The sequence below is a fragment of the Dipodomys ordii genome, unplaced genomic scaffold (assembly GCF_000151885.1).
Source record: "Dipodomys ordii isolate 6190 unplaced genomic scaffold, Dord_2.0 Scaffold3, whole genome shotgun sequence".
Classification (NCBI taxonomy): Eukaryota; Metazoa; Chordata; class Mammalia; order Rodentia; family Heteromyidae; genus Dipodomys; species Dipodomys ordii.
The window spans coordinates 12,192,865-12,215,682 of record NW_012267219.1 but is presented as its reverse complement, the minus strand read 5'-3'; the positions used below and the strand labels follow the sequence as shown (position 1 = coordinate 12,215,682).

The following is a 22,818-nucleotide window of genomic DNA, read 5'->3' as shown; positions in this document are numbered from 1 at the left end:
AAACCCAGGCTCAGCAGATTCCAAACCAGGTGCCTTCTGAGGCTGGAATCTTGCAGTTCTGATGCGGCTGGAGATGAGAGGAGGGGGTGGCAGAGAGTGCTTGAGAGCAATCCAGGAAGACTGAGGGCTGAGAAAAGACCATCTGGATTTGGCACTGGGAGGTCATTGGTGGCTTTTAATAGAGGGCGATTTCAGCTGAATGGTGGGGGTGGCCGACTGATTTCAAAAAGGATGAAAGAGTGAGTGAGTGGTAATGAGATGGTGGCCATGAATGTAGACTTCTTTTTCAAGAATGTTGGCAGTGTGAAGAAGAAGAAATAAGGGAAACAGTGGAGGAAATGAGAGAGCAGAGAGAAGGTATTTGGTTTCTTTGAATGGAGGAACCCCTTCTTCTACTCATAGAAAATATTTGCAGAACACTTGAATGTGGTAGGTTCTGTGCTAAGTAGTAAGGAACAGGATAATAAATAGCCCTTAGTGGAGAAGATCAAGGATGCCCTGGGACTATTGTACTTCCATAGACATCCCTTTATAAGTATCATGCCAAGTTACCATTAACACAGCTGGAATGATATCAACTTTCTGGATATCAAAATTCTAGAAGAGAGCTAATGGAAATTATCTTCTTTTATTGTCTCCCATGGCAGCTTGCATGGTATCTCAAAATTTGCTCAATGAAAAAAAGCAAAAACAGCATGGATACTGAAAGGGAATAAAATAGCAAACTCAATACGTGGGTAGCTTTGGAAAAGAGGTAGGACATGTCCCTTCTGAGACAACGGGGAGAAGGGTGAGTTAGATTCAGAGGTCAGCAGAAACCCAGGAGTTTACACAAAACTCAACTCAGCTCAGAAAACAAGAGTGAAGTTATGGTCCCCAAAAGGAGATGTTTTAGCAACGAGAACAGATAAGGAGCAAGCCCTGGGGAAGATCTGTCATGATCTTGTTTCAGCAGGGACAATGATGGATGAAGGGCCCCAGTAGTGAGTAGGATTGTATTTCAAGATAACAGCAGGGTTGAGAGTAATATCCAGAAACTGTCCATTCACTTATTCACTTATTTGGAGGAAGATGTAAAGGAGGAAGATAATTTTGTTTTACAATAGGAAGTGGGAGAAGAGTCTAGGGCCAGATGGAAATTGTCATGTAAGGGAGAAGGAAGAAATGGAACTGATTCCAAAGAAATCAGACCAGTTATGAAGAAAGCTTCCAAATCCAATTGCACTTCCACTGGTTCATGGACATGCAATGCCTGTGCATTACATATGAGCAGGAGCATTCATTTGCAAAGTAAATATCTCTTGCCACATATAAAGATAATCTAAGGAAATGGCTTCAATAAAATGGACGCTGGGTGAACTCTGTCATTTAGCGGATAATATATCAGATCAGAAAGGGCACATGTTACCCTTTCAATCATGTAATTAACCAGTGGCAGGTCAAGATAAAAAACTCAGCCTCAGAAGCTTGCTGTACTCTGGAGGGCTCAATCATTGAAAACTTAGAGGATCTGAAACGTTCTTTGGCAGGCAACAGTCATGATTGGAATTGACCTTTTGCCGAGTTAGTGAGTCGCTCCACGCTAACCTCTCAGCGTCTTCCCAAGAATCCCAGAGACTATGGAAGATTACAGTCTTCACAGCCCTCTCACTTGCAGTTACTGTTGCCTCATGTTCAGCAAACCTGAAGAATGTCCTGCCTTATCTGCTCAACCTCCAGTGTCTCTGCTGGTGTGAGTCGTGCTTTATGGAGGACCTACCCCATCCATGTGGTAAAGAACATCCCCCCATTCTTCAGTACTATGGCTGGACTTACTGTTTGAATATGAAACCACCCCCAAAGGTTCATGGGTGACATTACAGGCTTGATTGCTAGCTGATGTGCTTTGGGGAAGTGATTGGATCCTAAGAGTTCTAGCTAATGAACAGATCAATCCTTGAATAGATTCATAATATGACAGCACTATTGGTAGATAGTAAAAAACAAAACAAAAACAAAACCAAAAAACAATAAGGTCCAGCCTGGTTGGAGGAAATGAGTCACTGAGGATGTGCCCTGGAAAGACATGCCTTGTTCCTGCGTCTTCCCACGCTCTCTTTCCTCTTGACTGCTATTAAGTGAGCGCTTCTCCTCCATCACTCTGTGTCATCAGGAGGCTCTCCCTCACCATAGGCCCAGACACAATAAAGTCAGCCGGTGGGGACCAAAACCTCTGGAGACTGTAAGTCAAAATAAGTCTTTCCTTTTTTAAGTTGTTTGTGTCGGAGCAACAAAACAAGCAACGAATCACACGGTAGATAAATCAGTCTCTGTGAAGTATTTTCAACTTCAAGTGGAGTTAATGATTTTCTCTATGCTGTTGCAGCACTCTCTGCCAGCCTCTGTTAACACTGGATTTTTCTACCTGCCAGCACTGTGCTAAGTGCTCTGTAAATGGTAATGTTCATGTCGGCCCTGGGACAAAAACATTCTACTTTACAGATGAGAGAACTAACGTTACAGAGGAGTGAAGCAATTGGCCTACGCTAATAAGGGTCAGTGCCGGGATTCCAATGCCGTGGGATTGATGCCAGTCTGAAGCTCTTCAGCACTGTACTCTGTTGCTATTTTCCCCCCTGTTTTCTCCAATTAACTTGTGAACTCAAGAGAACAGAGTTTCCTGACTGTGCCTGACAGTACATGATACATAAATGCTGGAGAGTTTGCTGTGAACACTCTGCTTACAGCAGAGGAATAAGTCTCAGAAGATGCTCTGGGATTTAGGCAGTATAGTTGGAGAAGGCATAGAGGAGAATTCAGTTGGAGCTTAGATTCCATGTGGAAAGTCTGTCTAGAACATTGTCTCTTGGACATGAGCCAGAAGTTCTCTTCTCTACCTTCTACATTCCAGATTACATGTTACTTCCTTAGGGAAGTCTTTCCCGGCTACCAAGACCAGGCAAGGTGCGCTTCTAGTGAACCTGGTCCTCATTAGGGCCATTTCACAATCTTCATGATGCAAAGAAATCATTGTGTAATATCTGTTTTCCTTGTGAGGTAGGGATTTTGTCTCTGCTGTACATTGTTACATCTAGCACAAAGTAGGCCATCAATAAATATTACCAGTGGAAATGAACAAATGAATGAATAAATGCAGGGACACAAAGTTGACACAATTAAAGGACTGCTTTGCATCCCTATCTTGACTTCTTAATCCTGAAAGCTGTCATTTTTAGACCTTGTATAAGCTGTCCAGTCGGTTGCTGGTGGCTCATGCCTGTAATCCTAGCTACTCAGGAGGCTGAGATCTGGGGATTGCGGTTCAAAGCCAGCACTGGTAGGAAATTCTGTGAGACTCTTAACTCCAATAAACCACCAGAAAACCGGAAGGGGTGCTGTGGCTCAAGTGGTAGAGCACGAACCTTGAGCTGAAGAGCAGAAGGACAGTACCCAGACCCAGAGTTCAAGCCCCACAACTGACAAAAAAAAAAGTGAAAATAGGCGTATTGTCATTTATAAACATTCTATTATTAAAATGGCTCTAAGAATGGTGATAAAGGCATTAGAATATTTGTTGGCTGCAGAAAAGCACAAGGGAAGTAAATAAAAAGTCTTGTTAACTAATTTTAGAAACAAGGTAGAAGGGTGGTCTTAACATTGTAGTTTCCTTTGGGACAATTTTACATTGTAGTTTTAGTCTTAAAACTGGGTGAACTCCAGCTCTTTTGAAAGATACACTTTATAAGACACATGACATCTAACTTGAAATGCATACTTTGGTATCTAAAAACCCTGGCAAAGGAGATTAGTAGCCAAAAATGCAATTGTGTTTACAGTAGGGGGACTGATAATATATCTGGTACAGCACTTTGGAAAATGAAGTAACATAAAGGTCACATAAACAAGAAGAAAATGTAATGCTAAATAGTAGAGTTTTTTAAAAAAACTAAACAAAATCTTATAATACCCAAATCTTTCCTTCTCATCTAATAACTAGATGTGGCTAGGAGTTTAGGAAAAAACAAGAGAAGAAGAAGTGGCATTACTGACTGAAGTTGGTTCCAAATGCAAAAACTGAAGCAAGCTATGAAATGGAAGCATCTGTGGAGTCAGGTTCCTGATTAGCAGCTTTAATTTGATCTCAGAGCACATTTTAGTATATCTAAGATTGCAGGACCAACCCCGAGCTGTCCACTAGCATCAAGGTGCACAGCAGCTTAGGGTTCAAGCAAATACAGCCAATAATGTACGTATGAGAGACAGGAGCTGTAGGAAAACCTAACCGTGGCTTCAAGACTAGTTAATAATTGTACATTTTCACATCAAAAAACAGGACTATGTGACACAAATATCAATTATAAATCACCTTTGGTGATTCTGTTTAGTTCCCTAGCACTGTAGATTCCAGATTTCCAATGAATCTGCAGCCCATGACACTATTTTCAGCTGGAGTTCCTTTTCTGTATTAGCATCCTATTTTGAACAAACTGTGCTCTCAGATGAGCCGAAAAGATGAATTTAGCTCCCACCATTACAATTTCTGATCCCCTTTACTTCAGCTCTTTTGAAATGACATGAAAGCTTTGGCTTGCTCATTACTTTTATCCAGCCCTTAGAAAAATTAGTTTATCTTCCTGATCAAAGCAAATTAGACAGATCATGGTTGATTAGAATGCAACAGTAAAATCTCCATACTTGCTCTTCCATCCCCTTTTCTCTCAGAAATAGGGCCTGTGTCAAATATGTAGATATTTCCCACGGCCAGGCTGGACTCTGTTTCCAACAGGGACTATGGCTTGGACAATGGTTCTTACACAGACACTAAAGTTCTTTAGTTCAGTCATTGTGTTCAGAGAGAACTAGTAACCCCTTCGCTAGCATTTGATGAAACATCTAGATTTACATATTTCCTTAATTGCATTTTTGAATGTGAGTGAGATTTATCTGACCAGAGTTAAATGCCCCCTTTATTCCCTTAACCAGGGCAAACTTCAACTCTATGCTCTTAAAAAAACGTAAGGTGGGAGGGGATGTATGGAATCTTATTCTTCTCCCCTCTTAATGAATTTTAGGTTTCAATAAAGTGGGAGGAGGGAGTTACGTTTTGGAAGACAAGAATGATCTATCTTTACCTTTTTAAGTGAAAAATGTCAGTTTCTAAAGCTTTGACTTGCCCAGCCCTTTCCAAAAGCATATTTTGATTTTTAAATGAGTGCTATTCGTAGTTGCTAAATTCACCAAATCAATTGCTCAGATGCTTTCAAATTATTTTCCTTCATCATTTCTCACGCACATTTCTACTCTGACTGTAAGAACTGGAAGGTTAAGTTGTAATTTCCTTATTGATTTACTATAAATTAACAGTAAATCTTGCATTTAGCTCCATTTAAACCTCTCTCTGCAGCTGCCCACTGGAAAAATAAAATGGTTGCCTTCTTTCACTTCAGCGGGCACGGTACAAAACAGCCATTGAGTTTTCCCTTTATTGCAGCTGCCAATGCTCAGCCGACTTTTAACAAACCAACCAAGCGGAATCACAATGCAGCTGCAACATTTTATGGTATTTCTGTTGGTTCTCTTTTGAGAACTGAAGGTGTTAATTAGGAATCAAAGAACACAACCCTGCCAGCTTTCTTTCACAAACCATACCCTGGTCATTGCAGTTTTCAGAAGAAATATAAATCTAATAAAGGGATAAAAATGTTGTTTGTCACACCAGTAAAGTGTACTTAAGACCCTTTGATCCAAAGCTTTTCATGTAGTCTTGTCAGATGGGCTGGAAATATTGTCCCTCCCACCCTTTTTTTCCCTCTTATCCTTATGCAGACTTCCCTGAATGCTGAAGTTTGTTGAAGGCTTTCTGGAATTTTTAAAAATGTAAGCATTTTCATGTAGGGGGAATCCTTTGGAGGTCCCTTATAGATTAGGATCATTTTGCTTCTTAGAAAAATTTTCACATGCAACCTTCTACCTTGTTACAGCTTCATGCCACTGGGCCTTCTATGAGCTTATTTGTGATATTCTAGCCATCAGTTTGTATATGTGCAATTCACCTCTGTGATTGTCACTATTCTATTTAGCAGTATGGTTACTTGAGATATAAATCTCTGCTTCAGAGAATTTCATTTTTGCACGCACAAATTTAAAAACCACACAAACATACACACCTATGTTAATTTATCAAACAGTTTGTCATTTTTGTATCATCTTTGATGCATCTTGAGTATCGTTCAATCAAACATAACAGCGTGAAGTCATTACCTTTAATCTTCAGTCAAAGTTAAAAGCTTGAAGTAAGTTTATGAAGTTAGCACTGCTGGGAATTAGTCAAGCTTGCTAGCTTTCTCAGCAAGAGGTTTTGCTCCTAGATGCACAAATCATGCCAAAATCCATTAATCCTGCTAGAGAGAGGCAGAAAGAAAGTCTGCTTGTTGATTTAATGTTAATGAAATGAATGGGCCCCTGAGGCTACCCAGGGAGGCCCTCTAAACTGTAAAACAAATAAAGTCATTTTAAGAAATGCTCACTGTAGGAAAGTAAACAATGCTTCCTGATTTGCTGAAAAAAAAAACAAAAACAAAAACAGGAGGTGTGTAGCTATTTCTACAATTCTGCTCCATCTGTCCAGTTATAATGCCAGCAAGTGGCAAGCTGATAGATTGACAGAACTATGGAGTTAGGAGATCTCAGAGCATGTGTTCACATCATTATTTTATAAGTGCAAAAACTGGAGCAAGAGGAAATTCTTGTTGCTAAAGATTCTATGGCCAATTAGTGGACTAACCTCCTCTAGAAAAATCAGTGATTTTCCCAACTTGGTTATACACTAAATTTGCTTTGGGGAGCTGAAACACATTCGGGTGCTTTGCCCCTTCCTCCAGAGATTGTGAACTTGTCAACGTGTGCTGTGAGTTTTGAGATGATGAAATTAGCTCTCAGGTACAACTAATGTGTTACCAGTGTACCAGACTTCTTGCACATTGCGTCCTGCATTTTCTTGCTTGCTTGCTTGTTTGTTTGCTGCCCTGTGTTACTATTTTTCCACTTCTTAGGAGTACGTTTTATCATCGTATAGACAAAACACATGGATTTATTTTGAAATTATTTCCAAAATGAGTGCTTTGTTCTACTTCTTCCTCCAGTAAGTGTAGAGCTGTAGGCGGATGCCAGTGGTTCACACCTGTAATCCTAGCCACTCAGGAGGCTGAGATCTGAGGATCGCAGTTTAGAGCCAGCCCTAGCAGGAAAGTCCATGAGATTCTTATCTCCAATTAACCATCAGAAAACCAGAAGTGTCACTGTGGCTCAAGTGGCAGAACACTAGCCTTGAGCTAAAGAGATGAGGGCCCAGAGTTCAAGCCCCACGACCGACAAAAAAAATGTAGGTGTGTGTGTGTGTGTGTGTGTGTGTGTGTGTGTGTGTATGTGTGTGTGTATATGTGTGTGTGTGTGTGTGTGTATGTTGATAGAGAGAAAGCATGGACAGAGACAGAGACAAAGAGATAAAGAAAGAGATAGAGAAAGGGAGAGACAAAGACACAGAGAAAGAAACAGAAAATACAGGAAAGAGATTGAGAGACACAGAGAAAGATACAGATAGAGACAGAGAAATGGAGAAAGATTTTGAGAGTATGTCATGTGGAACCCTGGAGGGACTGAACTCTCTACCATATGGTGACCATAGCCATGAGCCGCCATAGTTGGCAGGTTGTTTTCCTGCCTGACTCTTCTCTCTGTCTTGTACATCATTTTACCTTTGCGTGTCTTAGAGCACTTTTTCAATTTTAGTCTTTACTTTCTAATTTGCCACCGTTTCCTCTGGACTGTCACTTTCCTTCACTACCCCTTCTCCAGTGAGAGAATTTCCCTTAGTCTGAAGGAGACCCATGTCTCCATTTGAAATTGTTGAACTTTTGCTTTCCTTTCTGCTCGTCTTTGGATTGGTGGTTACTTAAGCTGTTTAATGATGGCGCCGGGCTAACAGTGTTCTCCTTTCCAATCTGTGCTACTGAGAAACAAGTTCCTTTCATTTTGGTTTTGGAGTGGCAAAAGAAGTTAGCTTCCTCATAGTGAGATATGAGGAGATTTCCTTTGTTCTTTTCAGACCTGCTTGTTTTCTCCCCCTGTAGTACTGAGATTTAAACTCAGGACTTGTGCAATATCATCGAGCCATACCTGAGCCACAATCTGCCTACTAAAGTTGTTGCTGGAATGACAGGCATGAACCACTGCAACTCTCTTTCCTTCTTTCCTTCCCACTTATCTTGGAATGATAGGCACCTATTCCTCTGCCTCGCTGTGGGCTGAGAGGAAATCTCAGAAACTTTTCTGCCTAGGCTCCACCTGTTCTCAACTTCTAAGTAGCTAGAATTATAGGTACGAGCTGCTTTCCTGATTTCAATGATTGTGTCCAAAGCAGCTCGTCTCTTCACAGAGTGTTCTATGGAGATGGAGCACAGAGCCTACCCAGGACCCCTGGATGAAAAAGACTGTCTGCGCCAAAGAAGGCTCAGCATCTTTCAACTCTGCTGGAGAGCACAGTGCCTATTTCCAGAGGCCATCTGCTCAGAGTGTAAGTGGAGGTGGTGCTTAGGTGGTCATTTAACTCCCAACTCTTTTATGTGTGTGTGTGCTGGTCCTAGGGCTTGAACTCAGGGCCTGGGTGCTATTCTTGAGCATTTTGGTTTGTCTGTTTTGCTCAAAGCTAGTGCTCTACCACCTGCTCCACAGCTCAACTTTCAGCTTTTCATTTTTTCTTTTGGTGTTTAATTGGAGATGAGAGTTTCACAGACCTTTCCTGCATGGCCTGGCTTTGAACCAGATCTCAGTCTCCTCAAGAGCTAGGATTACAGGTATGAGCCATTGGCAACGCCTCCTACTTAATTTTGAATCCCTTCTTCTACACAGATTCATATGATATAAGTTGATTCCTTAAGTTTTTGTGTTTAGAATAGAGTTATTTTTTCAATTGTTGAGGCAGAATCTTGCCATTCAGCCTAGTCTGGCTTTGAACTCATTATCTTCTTACCTTAGCTTCCTAAGCACTAGGATTATAGGCATGTGCTATGACACGTATCAAAATACATTTTGCTGTATTGAGATCTTAATTTTTCCTGAATATATATCTTTGGCTTTGAGGAAAAGCCTTTTATCTACCTTTTCTCATGTCCCACAAATCTCTCACCCGCCACTATAGCAAATTAATTGTTGATAATGGAGCTAAAATACCGAAAAGACACCAAGACAATTTTTCTTCCATAGTCAAAAAGACAAAAACAAAAAAGCAAACAATCCCCCAAAACCAGGGGACTGAATGAGATGAACAGTGAGAAGATAAAAACATGACCAAGACGACAAATTGTAAGCCATTCATTCATTGCAGATGAGGGTGGATTTTTAACATTGAGCTTTTATCCTACTCTCCACGATAAAGCAGGAACACAGTTGTTAGCTATCTTGGAGATTTGTTCAGTGTTTAAACATTCATATACAAATATAAAACTTCATTCAACACATAGATTGTTTTATCTAAGGATTAGAGATGAAAGAATATTTTTTATTTCTGGCATGGTGGCCCACACCTGTAATCTCAGCTCTTGGAAAGTGGAGTCAGGAGGATTTCAAGCTCCAGACCAGCCTGGACTATGTAGTTAGACCCTGTCTCAACTCCCCTCCTCCAAACAGAAGTATTTATATTTCTAATAGAAGCTGAGGAATGCCCAAGAAGCTTCTTGCTTCCCCTAATCTTCTTCTTTACCTAGAAAGTACCTCTCTGCTCTTCTTCCTCGTGTGTGTGTGTGTGTGTGTGTGTGTGTGTGTGTGTGTGTGTGTGTGTGTGCCTATCCTTGGGCTTGAACTCGGGGCCTGGGCACTGTCTCTGAGCTTTTATGCTCAGGGCTAGTGCTCTACCACTTGAGCCACAGCTCCATATTCAGCTTGTTTGGTAGTCCCACTGACTTTCTTGGCTGGACTGGCTTCAAACTGTGATCCTCAGATTTCAGCCTCCTGAGTAGGTAGGATTATAGGCTTAAGCCACTGATTATAGGCTGGAGCCTATCTTTATTTTTAACATTCAAAATTTTTTGAATTTAAAATTTAAATTATTTGTCTTTTAAAATAAAATTTCAGGCCAATTAATTTGGCTATGTTAGGAAATAATAATAAGAGGCAACATGTACATTTGAAAACATAAGTTTAGTGTGATAACTCTAATACCATCAACAACAAAAATACTAATACCTAACATTTAATGCAAACTCTATGTAAAAGGACTCTGTACTTTACATGTATTATTTTGCTGATCTTCATAACCATCGAATGAAGTAGTTACTATTATTGCCATTTTACAAATGAAAACCATGAGGAATTGAGAAAGTTCACTCAGTATGGAGCTGTGACCCCTCCTCACACCTGTGATATTCTTATCTCCATAGAAATAGCAGCCATTTCACCAATTGCTATTAAGGTCAAATGTTTTTTTCTGTCTTGACAACTTACTAACAATGCAGTCTGCCAAATTTAGAGGAATAGCTTCTGTTTTCTACGTTAGCACATGATACGATGATGTCAGAGATTATGTTAGTTAGGCTCTCAGTTACACATCGGATAGTTAGAAAAACTGTGCCTTATATCTAAGGTGTGCACAAAATCTAAGTTTTACTTAGATGAAGGATAAAGGAAAGAGACAGAGCTGATCTTCCCTTGGTGTGTTCTGGTCAGATTTCCTCTTGAAGCCCATGGGCATGGGAAGTTTGCAAATGCAGGTTTTAACATTATTTAGGTAGGATGAAACCACTGGATCAGAAGACTACTGCTGCTGGCTATATAGTTGGTTAGTTCCAGTTTTCATGGCACCACCTGCCATGCAGGTGGCACAGGGGAGCACCGGGTCAGTCAGGAAGCAGAAGGAATGGGAGAAAGGATAAAAACATGGGCAAGAACCTCTATTTTGCATTTCATAGGAGGGAATGGGGAAGGCAGGGTTAACTGGCTTGGGTTTGGATAGCTTGCATGCTTTCAGTGGGGTTTCCGATGTAAGGATTATCCTAACTTGTCTGGTAGCTGACCTCAGGGTGTTTAGGACAGGGAAGATAGACCTAGAGTATAAGCATCCTGCAAAAGCCCATAAAGAAAGTGGTGAGGTGTAGGTTTTGGATTGGTTAGTTTGCAGCTGAATGGCACACTCAGAGGAGAGTCAATTCTATCTCTAGGAATTAGCCCAGGAAGGATCCGTCTTTCCAAGATCAATAAGCTTCTAGATGTCAAAGTATGGTAAAATATAGAAAATAAAAAATCATGATTAATACACAGGAATTCTGTATTCTGGTTCAATACCCAGGAGATGCTTTTCTTCTTTGAAAAAAAAGAAGAAAATCTATAACTCAACAAGTACAAAGTCCAGTAATGGAAAGAGACAAGTAGATCGAGTAATGTGGTCAAATATGGTAAATGCTTTGACCAAACGGGATTGGCATGATGTGGGCACATCAGACAGGCTTCTAAATGGTCATTACAAAAAGCTTTCCACGGGCTGAGGAATTTAGCTCAGTGGAAAAATACTTGCCTAGAATCTTCAAGGGCCTGAGTTTGATCCCTTGATGCTTCCCAGAAGAGGTGACATTTGAGTTTAAAGCCTCATAGATTTTAGCAAGCAGCATAGGAAGAAAGGCATTCAAAGTAGAGACCACCACACGTGAACACTTGAGTGCATGAAATAAGGAAGTATAGAATGAAGTTTGATACGAGGTGCTATACTTTAGAAAGCCACAGGAAATCATTGAAGGATGCAATATAAAAGAGATCAGGCCAAAGGTGCATTTTGGACAGACTAGGTAGAAGCAAGGACAGAGTAGGCACATGTTAGGGCTATTGTATACCATGAAAGTAGACTGCCACTTTATTCATGCAAAAATGGAGGAGATCCTGATGGGCAGAGTGGGACATATCTATAATCCCAGCTACTCCTGAGGTAGAGACAGAAGGATCTCAAGTTTGAGGCCAGCCCAGATAAAGTTAGGGAAAACAAAACAAACAAATCAACAAAAATTGTCTATAAACTGAAATTCTGGAAGGTATGTTTTCTTCAGACTGATTGCTTTTTCTTGTTCCACAGACTTTTCAGATAATACACAGATACTTCAGCTGTCTCCATTATTAACTAAAATAAACTGGTAATGATAGAGTTTAGGCCCACATCTAGATACAAACATCCATATTAACGCGTATAAGTAATAGGATTTTTGGCATCACCTGGAGTTTTAGAATTCATCTGAGTATGTGGCAATTGAACAAAAAGGTGACAAGAAGGAAAACACTGTGTGTTTAGAAGACCTGGGTTCCAATTCTATCTTTTATTATTAAATAATTTAATGAAGTAAAATTAATAAATTAATCCATTCATTTCTGGTACATCATTTAATTCTTTTTGGGGGGGGGTCATGGGGCTTGAATTCTGGGCTTACATGCTGGTCTCTCAGCTCTTCAGCTCAAGACTCTACCACTTGAGCTCTACCACTTGAGCTACAGCCCCATTTCTGGTTTTCTGGTGGTTTATTAGAGATAAGAGTCTCATGGGAACTTTCCTGCCTGGGCTGGCTTTGAACCTAGATCCTCAGATCTCAGCCTCCTAAGTAGCTAGGATTACAGGCATAAGCCATCGGCTCCCAGCTCATTTAATTCTTATGATATTAATTTCATTGTCTGTGAAATGGAAGTATTAGATTAGACAAACTCTGATATCCTCTACATTCTAAATTCCATGGGTAGACATGGCTTTTGGCTGTGTCTATAAAATCCCTCCCAACCATTTATTTGTGCAATGATGGTAATGTTCTAATCATCATGGTTAAATTAGAACACTGCGCTCTGTCATAGGGCCTTAGGAACTAACATAATCATTCTTGTACTTTGTGGCTAAAAGATTATCCTTTTAATCATTTATAGAACTTATTCTAAGTGTGGTTAGCTATTAGTTCAAACTCTAAATTGGTTTCATTATAATTAACATAAATCGACCCAAATAGCCTTTTGTTCCCAACATACAATTAATTATGTTTTTGAGACATTTCTACAGTTAAGGCAAATGGGGCTTCAAATTACTATGTAATAGTCACTCGGGACCAGACCATATCCACCCAAAACTTCTCACGACCGTAAAACCCTGGGGGAGTGAATGTTTTGCTTGAAGGCCAGCAGCTGTAAGGTGGAAGGTGGATATTTGCCATCAGTTAATCACATCGCTAAAACTTTCGAGTTTTCCTAATGTGATATGGTTACACGCTGGGAGAATCTGGTTTAACTAGGATTTCCTTTTGCTACCCGAGCTTGAAGATTCAGTGAAAAAAGATCTTGAACTTCTTCCTGTGCTCTGCTGCACCGAGTCCCAGAGAACAACAGCTGCTGGGGGCACAGGGGCTGCAGATGAGTGAAGATCATCACAGAAACGGCTTTCTCAAGTTAAAATCAAACACTCCAATGCGGACGGGATTTGAATCCCAATGGTGGTTCCTTGTAAGTTGTCCTCATCTTGTAGTCTGAAGACCTGGGATAGAGGGTGAGCACCTGAGTTTATGAAGATGCATCCTTTCATTTTGTCCTTAGGCATGTTCGACAGGTAAGGGATGAAGAACTGGAAAGAAGTATAGCACCTGGGAACAGGTATCTAGCGGTGTTCAGTTCCTCACAGCTCTCAGTTTTGTCTGTACTGCTTTTCACTCAGTTTCTCTACCTCCCTTGCCATGCTTTTTTTTTTTTTAAGGCATCAACACTCTAAGAACTGTAGAATAGACCTATTGTAAAGGCAAGTATCTAGGCTAAAGATTCTTTCAGGATAGGGACAATGTAGAGAAATTAAAGATTTCTTAGCTGGGTGCTGGTAACTCATGCACATAATCCTAGCTACTCAGGAAGCTGATATCTATCAGAGGATCGCAGTTCAAAGCCAGCCTGGGCAGGAAAGTCTGTGAGACTCTGATCTTCAATTAACCACCAGAAAACTGGAAGTGGCACTGTGGCTCAAAGAGGTAGAATAAAACTGGAAGTGGCACTGTGGCTCAAAGAGGTAGAATAGTAGCCTTGAGCAAAATTGCTCAGGCCCCAAGTTCAAGCCCCATTAATGACAATAACTAACTAACTAAATAAACAAATAAATAAATCAAAGAAAAAGAAAAAAAGAAAAGATTTCTTTCAATCTCAGATTTTACTAGAGGACTCTAAATTTATCTTGTAAATTAGTCAAACAAATACTGATCATTGTAAAAAAAATCCCAATAGCTATAAAAAGAAAGATAACTAGGAAATGCACCTATTTTCATAGAAATTTTCATTTTTTATAATCAATATTTACTTCATATGAACTCAGAAATTGTAAAGTTATGTTTGTGCCAATAGATTTAGACTCACTGATTATGTAATAGAATTCCTTCAAGAGCCTCACAAAAAAATTTATAACCTAAAAAGTTCAAGTACCTTGTGGTGTATTGTGTGTCAAACCAATAAATTCATTAAAATAACATGGGGTAAACCCAAACTCAACACAATGAAAGTTCTAGCACAGCCCACAGTGACCAACCAACTTTAAAATAATATCTTTGTTATGTACTAAAGTTAAAAATCCAGCAAATTCTTTATATTTTTTCCACTTGAGATCATGTGTGGTTTTCTACTTTCCTGTGAAGTACACTTTTGTGGCTTTTTTTTTGATCAAAGGAAGGTTATTTTTGCGAATAGACAACTTTCATAGAGATCATGCTCTATTTAATCTAAGTTTCAAATAAAAGGATGGAAGTATTTACCATTTGTGGGGAAGGGGAGGGAAAGAGGATGAGAGAGAAAAAAGTGAGGGTTGAGGAGAGGTGGAAGGAAGAAATAAAGAAATTTGGCTGCAACATTGAGTAACAGTTTAAAACACTTGGTTTCCAGTTGTGAAAGATGAGCAACACTGGGGAAAAGGCTGGGCTAACAAGGATCCACTTAAGGAGAGCTTAATCTCAGCTGGCAGGCTGATGAGGAAGGTCAGCTGGGAGCACGCGTTCTCAGCTGGAGTTGGGCTCCCTTTGCCAGGACAATTGTCTTCTGCATTTCAGTTTCTGAACTGAACCAAAGGTGCCTCCACACAGCCAGCCCCTCAGTCTTTCCCCTTAAAAAGGCTGACCCTCCACTGCCATGCTCTGTCAACATCCGTACGTATCATTTCTGCCCAGCAGTGGCACAAAGGGCAGCGTTGCTTGTTGGTGTGTTGGAGTATGTATTACGGTATGCTTGAGATCACTCTCTTCTCTGTGATCACCATAGTCCTTGTCTGTTGTTGAAGCAAATCTCCTTCTGAAGGCAAGTATGTGAGAAAGATGTGCACACATTAAAACACAAAAACACCCCAAAATTACAGATTGCTGAAGAATTTCAAAGGATGAATGTTAACAAGAAACTAGTAGAGTTTCATTTTAAGAGATGTTAGAGATTGTGGCCTAATATTTCCTAATTTTCCCAACATTAGCACTTACTTGATGAAGAACTCTTTGTAGAATAATTTATCATGAATTGGTCATCACCTGTTCATGTTGACTTTGTACTCCCACAAGTGATGAATATGTATCAGGTTTATAACAACATAGGAGTTGACAGGCTGATGAGATCAAACATTTGTTTAAAGGAGAGGATATTTCTCTGATCATCCAAATTCTAGCTGGCTTGGCATACTTGTTAAATTATAAGTAGTTTATGTTGAGAAATTTGATAAAACTGGGAAAAATTATTTATCCTGACTCTAATGATATGGTACCTTTTTGTGATTCCAAATCATGGTATCACTTCCATTTTAAAGACAAATACATATTTGAAAAATTAACTTCTTAAGAAAGTTCTTATCTCTAAACTGAGAACTAGTTCCAAAGAAAGGATCCATTTTATTTGACACATAAATCTCATCACAGAAAAGAACTATTCTTGTCTAGAATGTTGCTAATCCATTGGTTACAATATCTGCAGCTATCATAACCTAACTTTGAGTTGGAGACAAGAAAAATTGCTCCTCTGGTAGTAAGAAAATAAATATACAAAAGACACATACTTACTAAACTTAAAATATTGGCCTTGAACTCTAACAAAATATTCATTGAAAGTTAAAAGTTACTTTTTGCTCTAAAGTCTCTGAGAAATATTTCTGAACTGAGAGCTTCATAAATTGTCTTCCTGTGAAGAAAAGTGAGCTGAAATATTTTATTACCAATTATAGTTATCATGAGACAACTATAAGTTAGAAGGCTGGTTATTTTGTGTTGTTGATAAAATGAAAAATTCAAATATATTTTGAGCAATGGAAATAGCTTTCGAACAATCTTCCAGCCTCCCATTTAGGAAAGATGATAGTACCTGCATCATAAAGTTGTACAACAAGGGACTAAGTCCTGTATTCAGAAGAATGTTTGACACAATATGCACACTGTATAGACTTTTCAGCTGTTATCTTTATAAAAAGAAAGTGATTTGTATATTTAACTTGTGTGTGTGTGCGCGCGTGCATCCGTGGGTGCATGTGTAGGTATGTTAAACAATCATGTCATTTCAGTTGACAACAATTCAAATGTATTTCAAATGGGTCTGGACCAGAATTGTGGGATGCTAGGAGCCTGTATTGCTCTGCTGCTTGTAGATTAGGACTCTTTCTCTGTCTTTTTCTTCCCTCGGTTAGCTGCTAGAATTTCAGCAGTGATTCTGCCAATTGCACTAAACATTACAAGTATTTATTAAATAGTCTTCTAAAAGAGTTAGACACTGATGTAGGTATCTGGGATCTAAAGCAGAAAATTTCCTGCCCTAGAGGAAGATCTCATAGCTAAGTGAGGAGAGTAAACTAAAGGAAAGAGAGCATGTCATTACATCCTGGAGTACTATTCCATCTGTCTTAAGGAAGATGTTTCTGCAGTCATGGTTGCTTCTTTTCAATACTTGCAAAGTAAATTTCAACTTCTTCAATTCCAGACTCAAACACTGTGAAAGGAAGTCATCATAGAGGAAGTATTTCTCCTTTTAAATCATCTTTTAAATGCTTCTATCTTCCAAGTTCAAGTAAGGCATCCTCAATGTTTAGCCAGTGTCATAGAAAAAGCTTTTATTAACGTGGTGAAAAACAATTCTATAGATTTTTAAAACAGGAACAGCTTCTCACTATTCAGAATTAAATTAAGTTTTGAATTACAAAACTTTTAATGAAAAGTTTCCATTATAGCATGCAGAATGTCCCCCTTTCTCACAGATTATGCATTCTACACGTGAAATTTGACATCTAACTGTTTTATATAATGGCTGAATAAAAATGTGAGTCGAACGGGGAATCCAACAGTTGTGGGTTGTGAATCTCATAGGCAGATCTCACAAAGAAAAGTCTACTACATACATCAAACAGAGCAGCAGGACCAGATAAATGGCTTGTTTGGTCTGGTAGGTCATATATCATTGAGGCTTTCGTGACAGTATGATTCATCTCTCTACTATAAAACAAAATTTTATAAAGGAAAAATAAACAAAAATTGTAAGGGAGTGAGAAGGTTGAGTTGTATGAGTGTGCATGTGTGCTGGTCCTGGGGCTTGAATTCAGGTCCTGGATGCTGTCCCTGAGGTTTTTGGTTTTTCTTTTTCCTTTTTACTCAAGGCTAATGCTCTACCACCGACTTCTAGATTTTTGGTAGTTAATTAGCGGCAAGACTTTCCTGCCTGGGCTGGCTTCAAACCATGAACTTCAGAGCTTCTTGAGTAGCACAGATTAAAAGTTAGTTTTGAGAAATCATAGACTAATTTTGTGTTTTTGAATGCCCTTAAACACATTCAATTGTGAATTGTCACAATATGGTTTTATTTAGCTACAGAGATGTTTCTTTATTCCAATCTTCTAACTTGTTTCTGATTGTCACCATTTGTTGCATTATCAAGTCTTCTTTTTCTTTGAAGAAAAGTAGCAAAAGTAGCAAAGTAAAAAAAATCCTGAAGATGATTATTCCATGCAAAGATTCACACTTGTCACACAAACTCTGCCATGCATGTATTGAACATATCCAACAACATCTTTGTTCTACGACAATGCCACCAAATTGTCTGAATTAGAGCTTAGTATTTAAAAGAAATTACTCAGACTAATTTAGCCAATTAGTTATAATAATTGTCCTCAAAACACTACCAGAAAACTGAATCCTGAAGAATAAAACTTCATTAAAATGTAGGTAAGTTATTGATAAGTTATCGATATAATTCTGTTTTAAAAACCTTAAAAGTATGTTGTACATCAAGCAGTATAAATTCTGCTATTGTAATTGATCTGAATTTCAAGACTTATAATTCTCAAGGCTTTTGTAATTATTTCTAAAGTGTGAACATTTTCTTTCACTTAAGGGACCAGAAACATATCATTTTCAAAGAAGATTTTTATGTGATACTGCATCTTAAACACTTAAAATGTACATAGGATTCTGGGGCCATATTATTTTTAACTGATAAATGTTTTTGACCAGTTCTTATTAGCATCCATTTAATAGACTATGCATAAAATCTAATTCCTTTTCAAAATGATACACATCACACGAAATCTAACAAAACAATTCTCTCTCTCAATTCCTTTGGTTCAACAACACAGAATGGGTTCAAGCAACCACAAGGAAAAGCTATGTTTTCTTTCAAATATAAAATAACTCTTGTAGACAATTCTTTAAAAAATTTTATATTAAAAATTTTATATTAAATTTTTTATATTGAGTTCTTTTTTGTAAGTTAATGAAGGACACATCAAAGCAGTATTTACTTTTAAAATCCTATTAGCAAAATTGTCCATATTTGATGTAGTAAAATAATAAGACTAACATATAATGAGACTATTTGCTTGACCTACTGTTATTTCTGGTTGACCACTACTGATAGACTGAAATATACTGAACATTTTAAACAATTATTGTCTGCTTTTAAGTTTAAATGCTGACTTGTTTCTTATTTTCTGCTGAGTGAACTTTATTGGCCCCTATTAGCAAAATCAGAGTCTATAACCAATGGAAGTCAGTGGAGAGAGAGGAGATGGAGAGTGAAGGGGAAGAGAAGGGAGAAGGAGAGAGAGAGAAGAGACCAAGACTGAGAGGTTTTTTTCCCTCCCAGAGTTTCTACTCTGTTCAATGGTCCAGTGACAGATCTACTGGGGAATGCAACTCAGTAAGAAAAGAGAGTTAATATTAATGTTTCAACTAGCTTAAGATTTAGCTTTTCTGGGAAGAGACTATAAAATGGTGCATAAACAGTTCTTGCCTTCTGAAAAGAGACTTAAGGAACTTTCTTTACCTACCAGTCTGACTAGCCAGCTATCAGATTATGACAAATCTGTTTGCCAAATATATACAGCAGGAATTTGCCATGGCCAAATTTGTTGGAAGGAAATAAAATACTTGTACTTTTTTTGTGGAGGGGGATTAGGAGATAACATTTTGACTAAATAAATGATGATAATCTACTACAAACAATAGCAGATAGTAGTTCTGGCCTCTTACACAAGTCTTTTCCTGCCTTAATTTACTCATGAAAACTTTAATTACCACTGGGCCCTAGTACAATTTAGTCAAAATTATGTGTGCCCTTCAAAAAAAATGACATTGCTTAAAACAAGAAAAAACAATAAAACAGTGCTCATTAACTTGAGTACAAGTAAGTCAAATTTCTCCTTTTGGTGATGACTGCACCAGAGAAGGCAAAAGCAGTCAGGTAATACTAGGTATAGCCAAAAGAGGGCATCATTTACCCTTAAAGTCTGATGAAGAGCACCCTCCCCCCTCCCGTGGTGGTGGTCAAAACAGAAAACCCCAACCCCTAAACCAGGTGAAGAAGCAACTTAGGCCCCTGGCATATCATACTCTTTAAAGAGATCAAAAACATGATGAGGTCAACCCCAGATTGGCTCTTCACGGCATTCTACACTTTTACTCCCTTCAATGTTAGCCATGAGAAGCACATATTCAATGCTCACCCTATTACTTTTCAACGACACTCCAAGCTTAGTATTTTGTAAGGCACTGAAAACATTGATCCCGAGACCAGGGTATAAGTTGTTATCAAGAAGCTGGAGAATAATATGATGATTCATTTGAAAATGATGTCTTAACTTCAAGGTGTTATCTCTCTATTTTCGAAATAAGGAACAGTGGAGGGAGGGAGGGAGGTGATAGCAAGCTCTCCTGAGACAGAAGGATGAAGTTAAAATGCATCTGAGGCATGTGGGAAATAGGTTAAAGTAGAATTTCAGGCTTTTCGCAACAGAAGTCCAACAAATATGTATTCTTTCAAGTGAGGTGGTATGGTGTGTGTGTGTATGTGTGTGTGTGTGTGTGTAGAAGCACTCTGACACTAACCATAAATTGACATATTCTTAAATACATTTCATAATAATGTACGATTTAAATAGTGGGCAACTGTCTTTATGGGGGGGTGTTATCACTCTTGTAAATGGTGAATTTCTTCAGGATGGTAGGAAAAGACAGACTAGCCTCTTAAGAGAAATTGCAAAACTGGCCTCAGAAACTCACTACACCGGAGAACACATTATCCTTGCCTCCTGGGTCTTAGTAGTTAAGCCATGGAAGTAAGGATGCATGCTCTGCTTTGGGACAGGAGAAGAAAATGTGGATTCAGAAAGAAGGATCATTTTGGAGAGCAGATTTCCATCCCTGGAAAAATATCATTACCACCAGCAATGAGTGCAACTGAGGAGAAACATGGTGGGGAAAACCAATTTTAAGTTCTATCCCTATGGAGAAAAGCAACCAACACAGACCCAGGTAGATGAAGAAAGAGGTGATTGATCATACACACCCATTCTAAATTCTAGCGAGACCCTCCCTTTCTTTACATGCAGGGTGAAAGCCAGTCTTTTCGGGTTTCTTTTAAAGTTTGCTCTTCCTTACTATTGCCAGAAAGAGAGGGGGGGGGAGAGGGAGGGAGAAAGACAGAACAGCTACCTAAGTAGGAAATATTATTGTGAAAGCCTCTTTAGGTTTCTTTCCTCCAGAAAAACAATTAAATAGAAGAAAACTCAAGTTCCCAAACTTCCCCTCGCACTCCTGCCAAGGTACACCAGAGAGGCCGAAATTGGGAATAAATGTGTTTGGGATGGGCTCACCGCAGTGTTCTTGAACAAAAACCCAAATGTTACACTTCAGGGTCAAGAGCTCTCCCCCCCCCCCCGCCCCCTCCAGGTCAGTCTGGACTCTGATCTTTTGGCCAAGAGAAGAACCAAGCCTCATCAGATTGTAACTGTTGAGTTGAGGGGGTAGTTACCTGGGTGCCCCACCACCACCCCTCCCCCCCACCAGAACAAGGTTGCTACCGGGTAACCTCATCCATCCAACCAACCACCTGTCACTTTTCGGCTCTGGCTTCTCAGAGACAAAGTTATGAGTCTGTGCCTGTGGGATTTTGGAGTCGCAGTAGGGAAAGGAAAGAAAGGGCAGGAGGATCCCTAAGAGATGATAGAGAGCGTCAGGTCCTCCCCTTGGATGTAGGCGCTGCTGTTTACCCGCACGGCCGCCTCCAGCCCCCTCCCCTGGCCTCCCCCCTTCCCCGCACCCCTCCGGGAGAGGGAGGGGGGAGATGGTTAAAGATTACTCTGGGGCCGCCGGCACTTCAAAGGGCGGCTCGGGCAGCCAAAGGTAAAGATAACGTTCTGGCAGCTCTAATCGCCGATTGCGGTTGCCACATTTTAATCACTTTGTTGAAGAAGAAGGAAAAAAAAGAGACGAAGTAAAGAAAGAAAGAAAAAAGGTTACATTATGCTACCGTGCTAGGGATGCGGACTAAGCAAGTCCCTTGGGGACAAGTTGGATTTCTCTCTCCTGGGGTGGGGGGCCGGGGGGCGGACTTCACCGCTCATCTCTTGGTGGTGGAATTCCAAATGGAGGTTAGGCCGGAGCCAGACAGGTAGCCTGGCCTTGTGTGCCAGGGCACCTGGGCACCAATACCCACGCTGCACACCCATGAATGCCTCCTCTCGGGAGGCTCGGCCTCGCCAGCGTGCCCGGGCGCCCCCGGACCGCTGCGCGGCGGCGCCCCGGCTCCCCCCACCCCCGGCCCGCGGGGTGCACTTGAAGCGGTTTCTCCACCCTCGGAGACACGTGCGTTGTTCTGGAGGCCCAAAGGCGTCTAATTAGGATGCCCCGGGCGAGCTCGCCCGCCCTTCCCAGAGCAGGAAGGCGCCCAGAAGCCCCCACCCCTCGCATTCCACCGCCCCCCCGCCCCCAGCCTTGCCGGGCTCGGGTTCCCTTTGCTCTTGAAGTCCCCCAACGGGGCGAGGTGGGGCGCACTTACAGGTAGGAGGTGAAGACGCTGAGGTTGGTGGGCAGCTCCGAGAGCCCCACGTCGGAGCAATCCACCCTGAGCAGCATCCTGCCGTCGGGTTCGCACTGACAGTGCGCGGGGCAGCCCCTCAGCGGCGCGCCCGACCAGGGCGAGCCGCCCCCGGCCGCCAGCTGCAGCAGCACGGGCAGGGTCAGGAGCGCGCCGACGCGGGAGGTGTTCATGAGTGCCCGGTGGCGGGGATCCGCGAGTCAGACGCCGGCAGAGGGCAGAGCCCCAGGGCTGCGGCCGCTGATCGGGGCGCGCCAGGCGGGCTGGGGATGGGGGGGGGGTCCGGGGAGGGGGGGGCTCTCCGCGGGCTTCCGCAACTCAGCGGGCGACCGGCAGCCGTGCGCGCCGCGCTCGAGGCGTCCCCGCCCGGGGCGCGGAGAAGAGGGTGTGCGGGGACTGCGGAGCCCGTTCGCAGCCACGCCGGCCTCCGAAGCCCCCCTCGCTGCTGCGGGCGGTCGGAGCGGTGTGGAGCAGCAT

At 40.9% G+C, this 22,818-nt stretch overlaps 1 protein-coding gene across 3 annotated transcripts in view; it reads right to left on the bottom strand.

The window, feature by feature from the left end:
• Lgr5 (leucine-rich repeat containing G protein-coupled receptor 5) overlaps window positions 1-22,602 on the bottom strand; it is a 121,305-nt gene extending 98,703 nt beyond the window's left edge. For 2 of the 3 annotated variants that reach the window (XM_013019441.1, XM_013019451.1), the window contains exon 1: window positions 22,303-22,562. In XM_013019441.1, the coding sequence (XP_012874895.1) occupies window positions 22,303-22,514 (212 nt within the window). In that variant the 5' untranslated portion in view covers window positions 22,515-22,562. Of the gene's footprint in view, window positions 1-22,302 lie in introns of all 3 variants that reach the window. The other variant, XM_013019432.1, reaches the window with a different exon arrangement.
• Window positions 22,603-22,818: the final 216 nt, after the last annotated feature.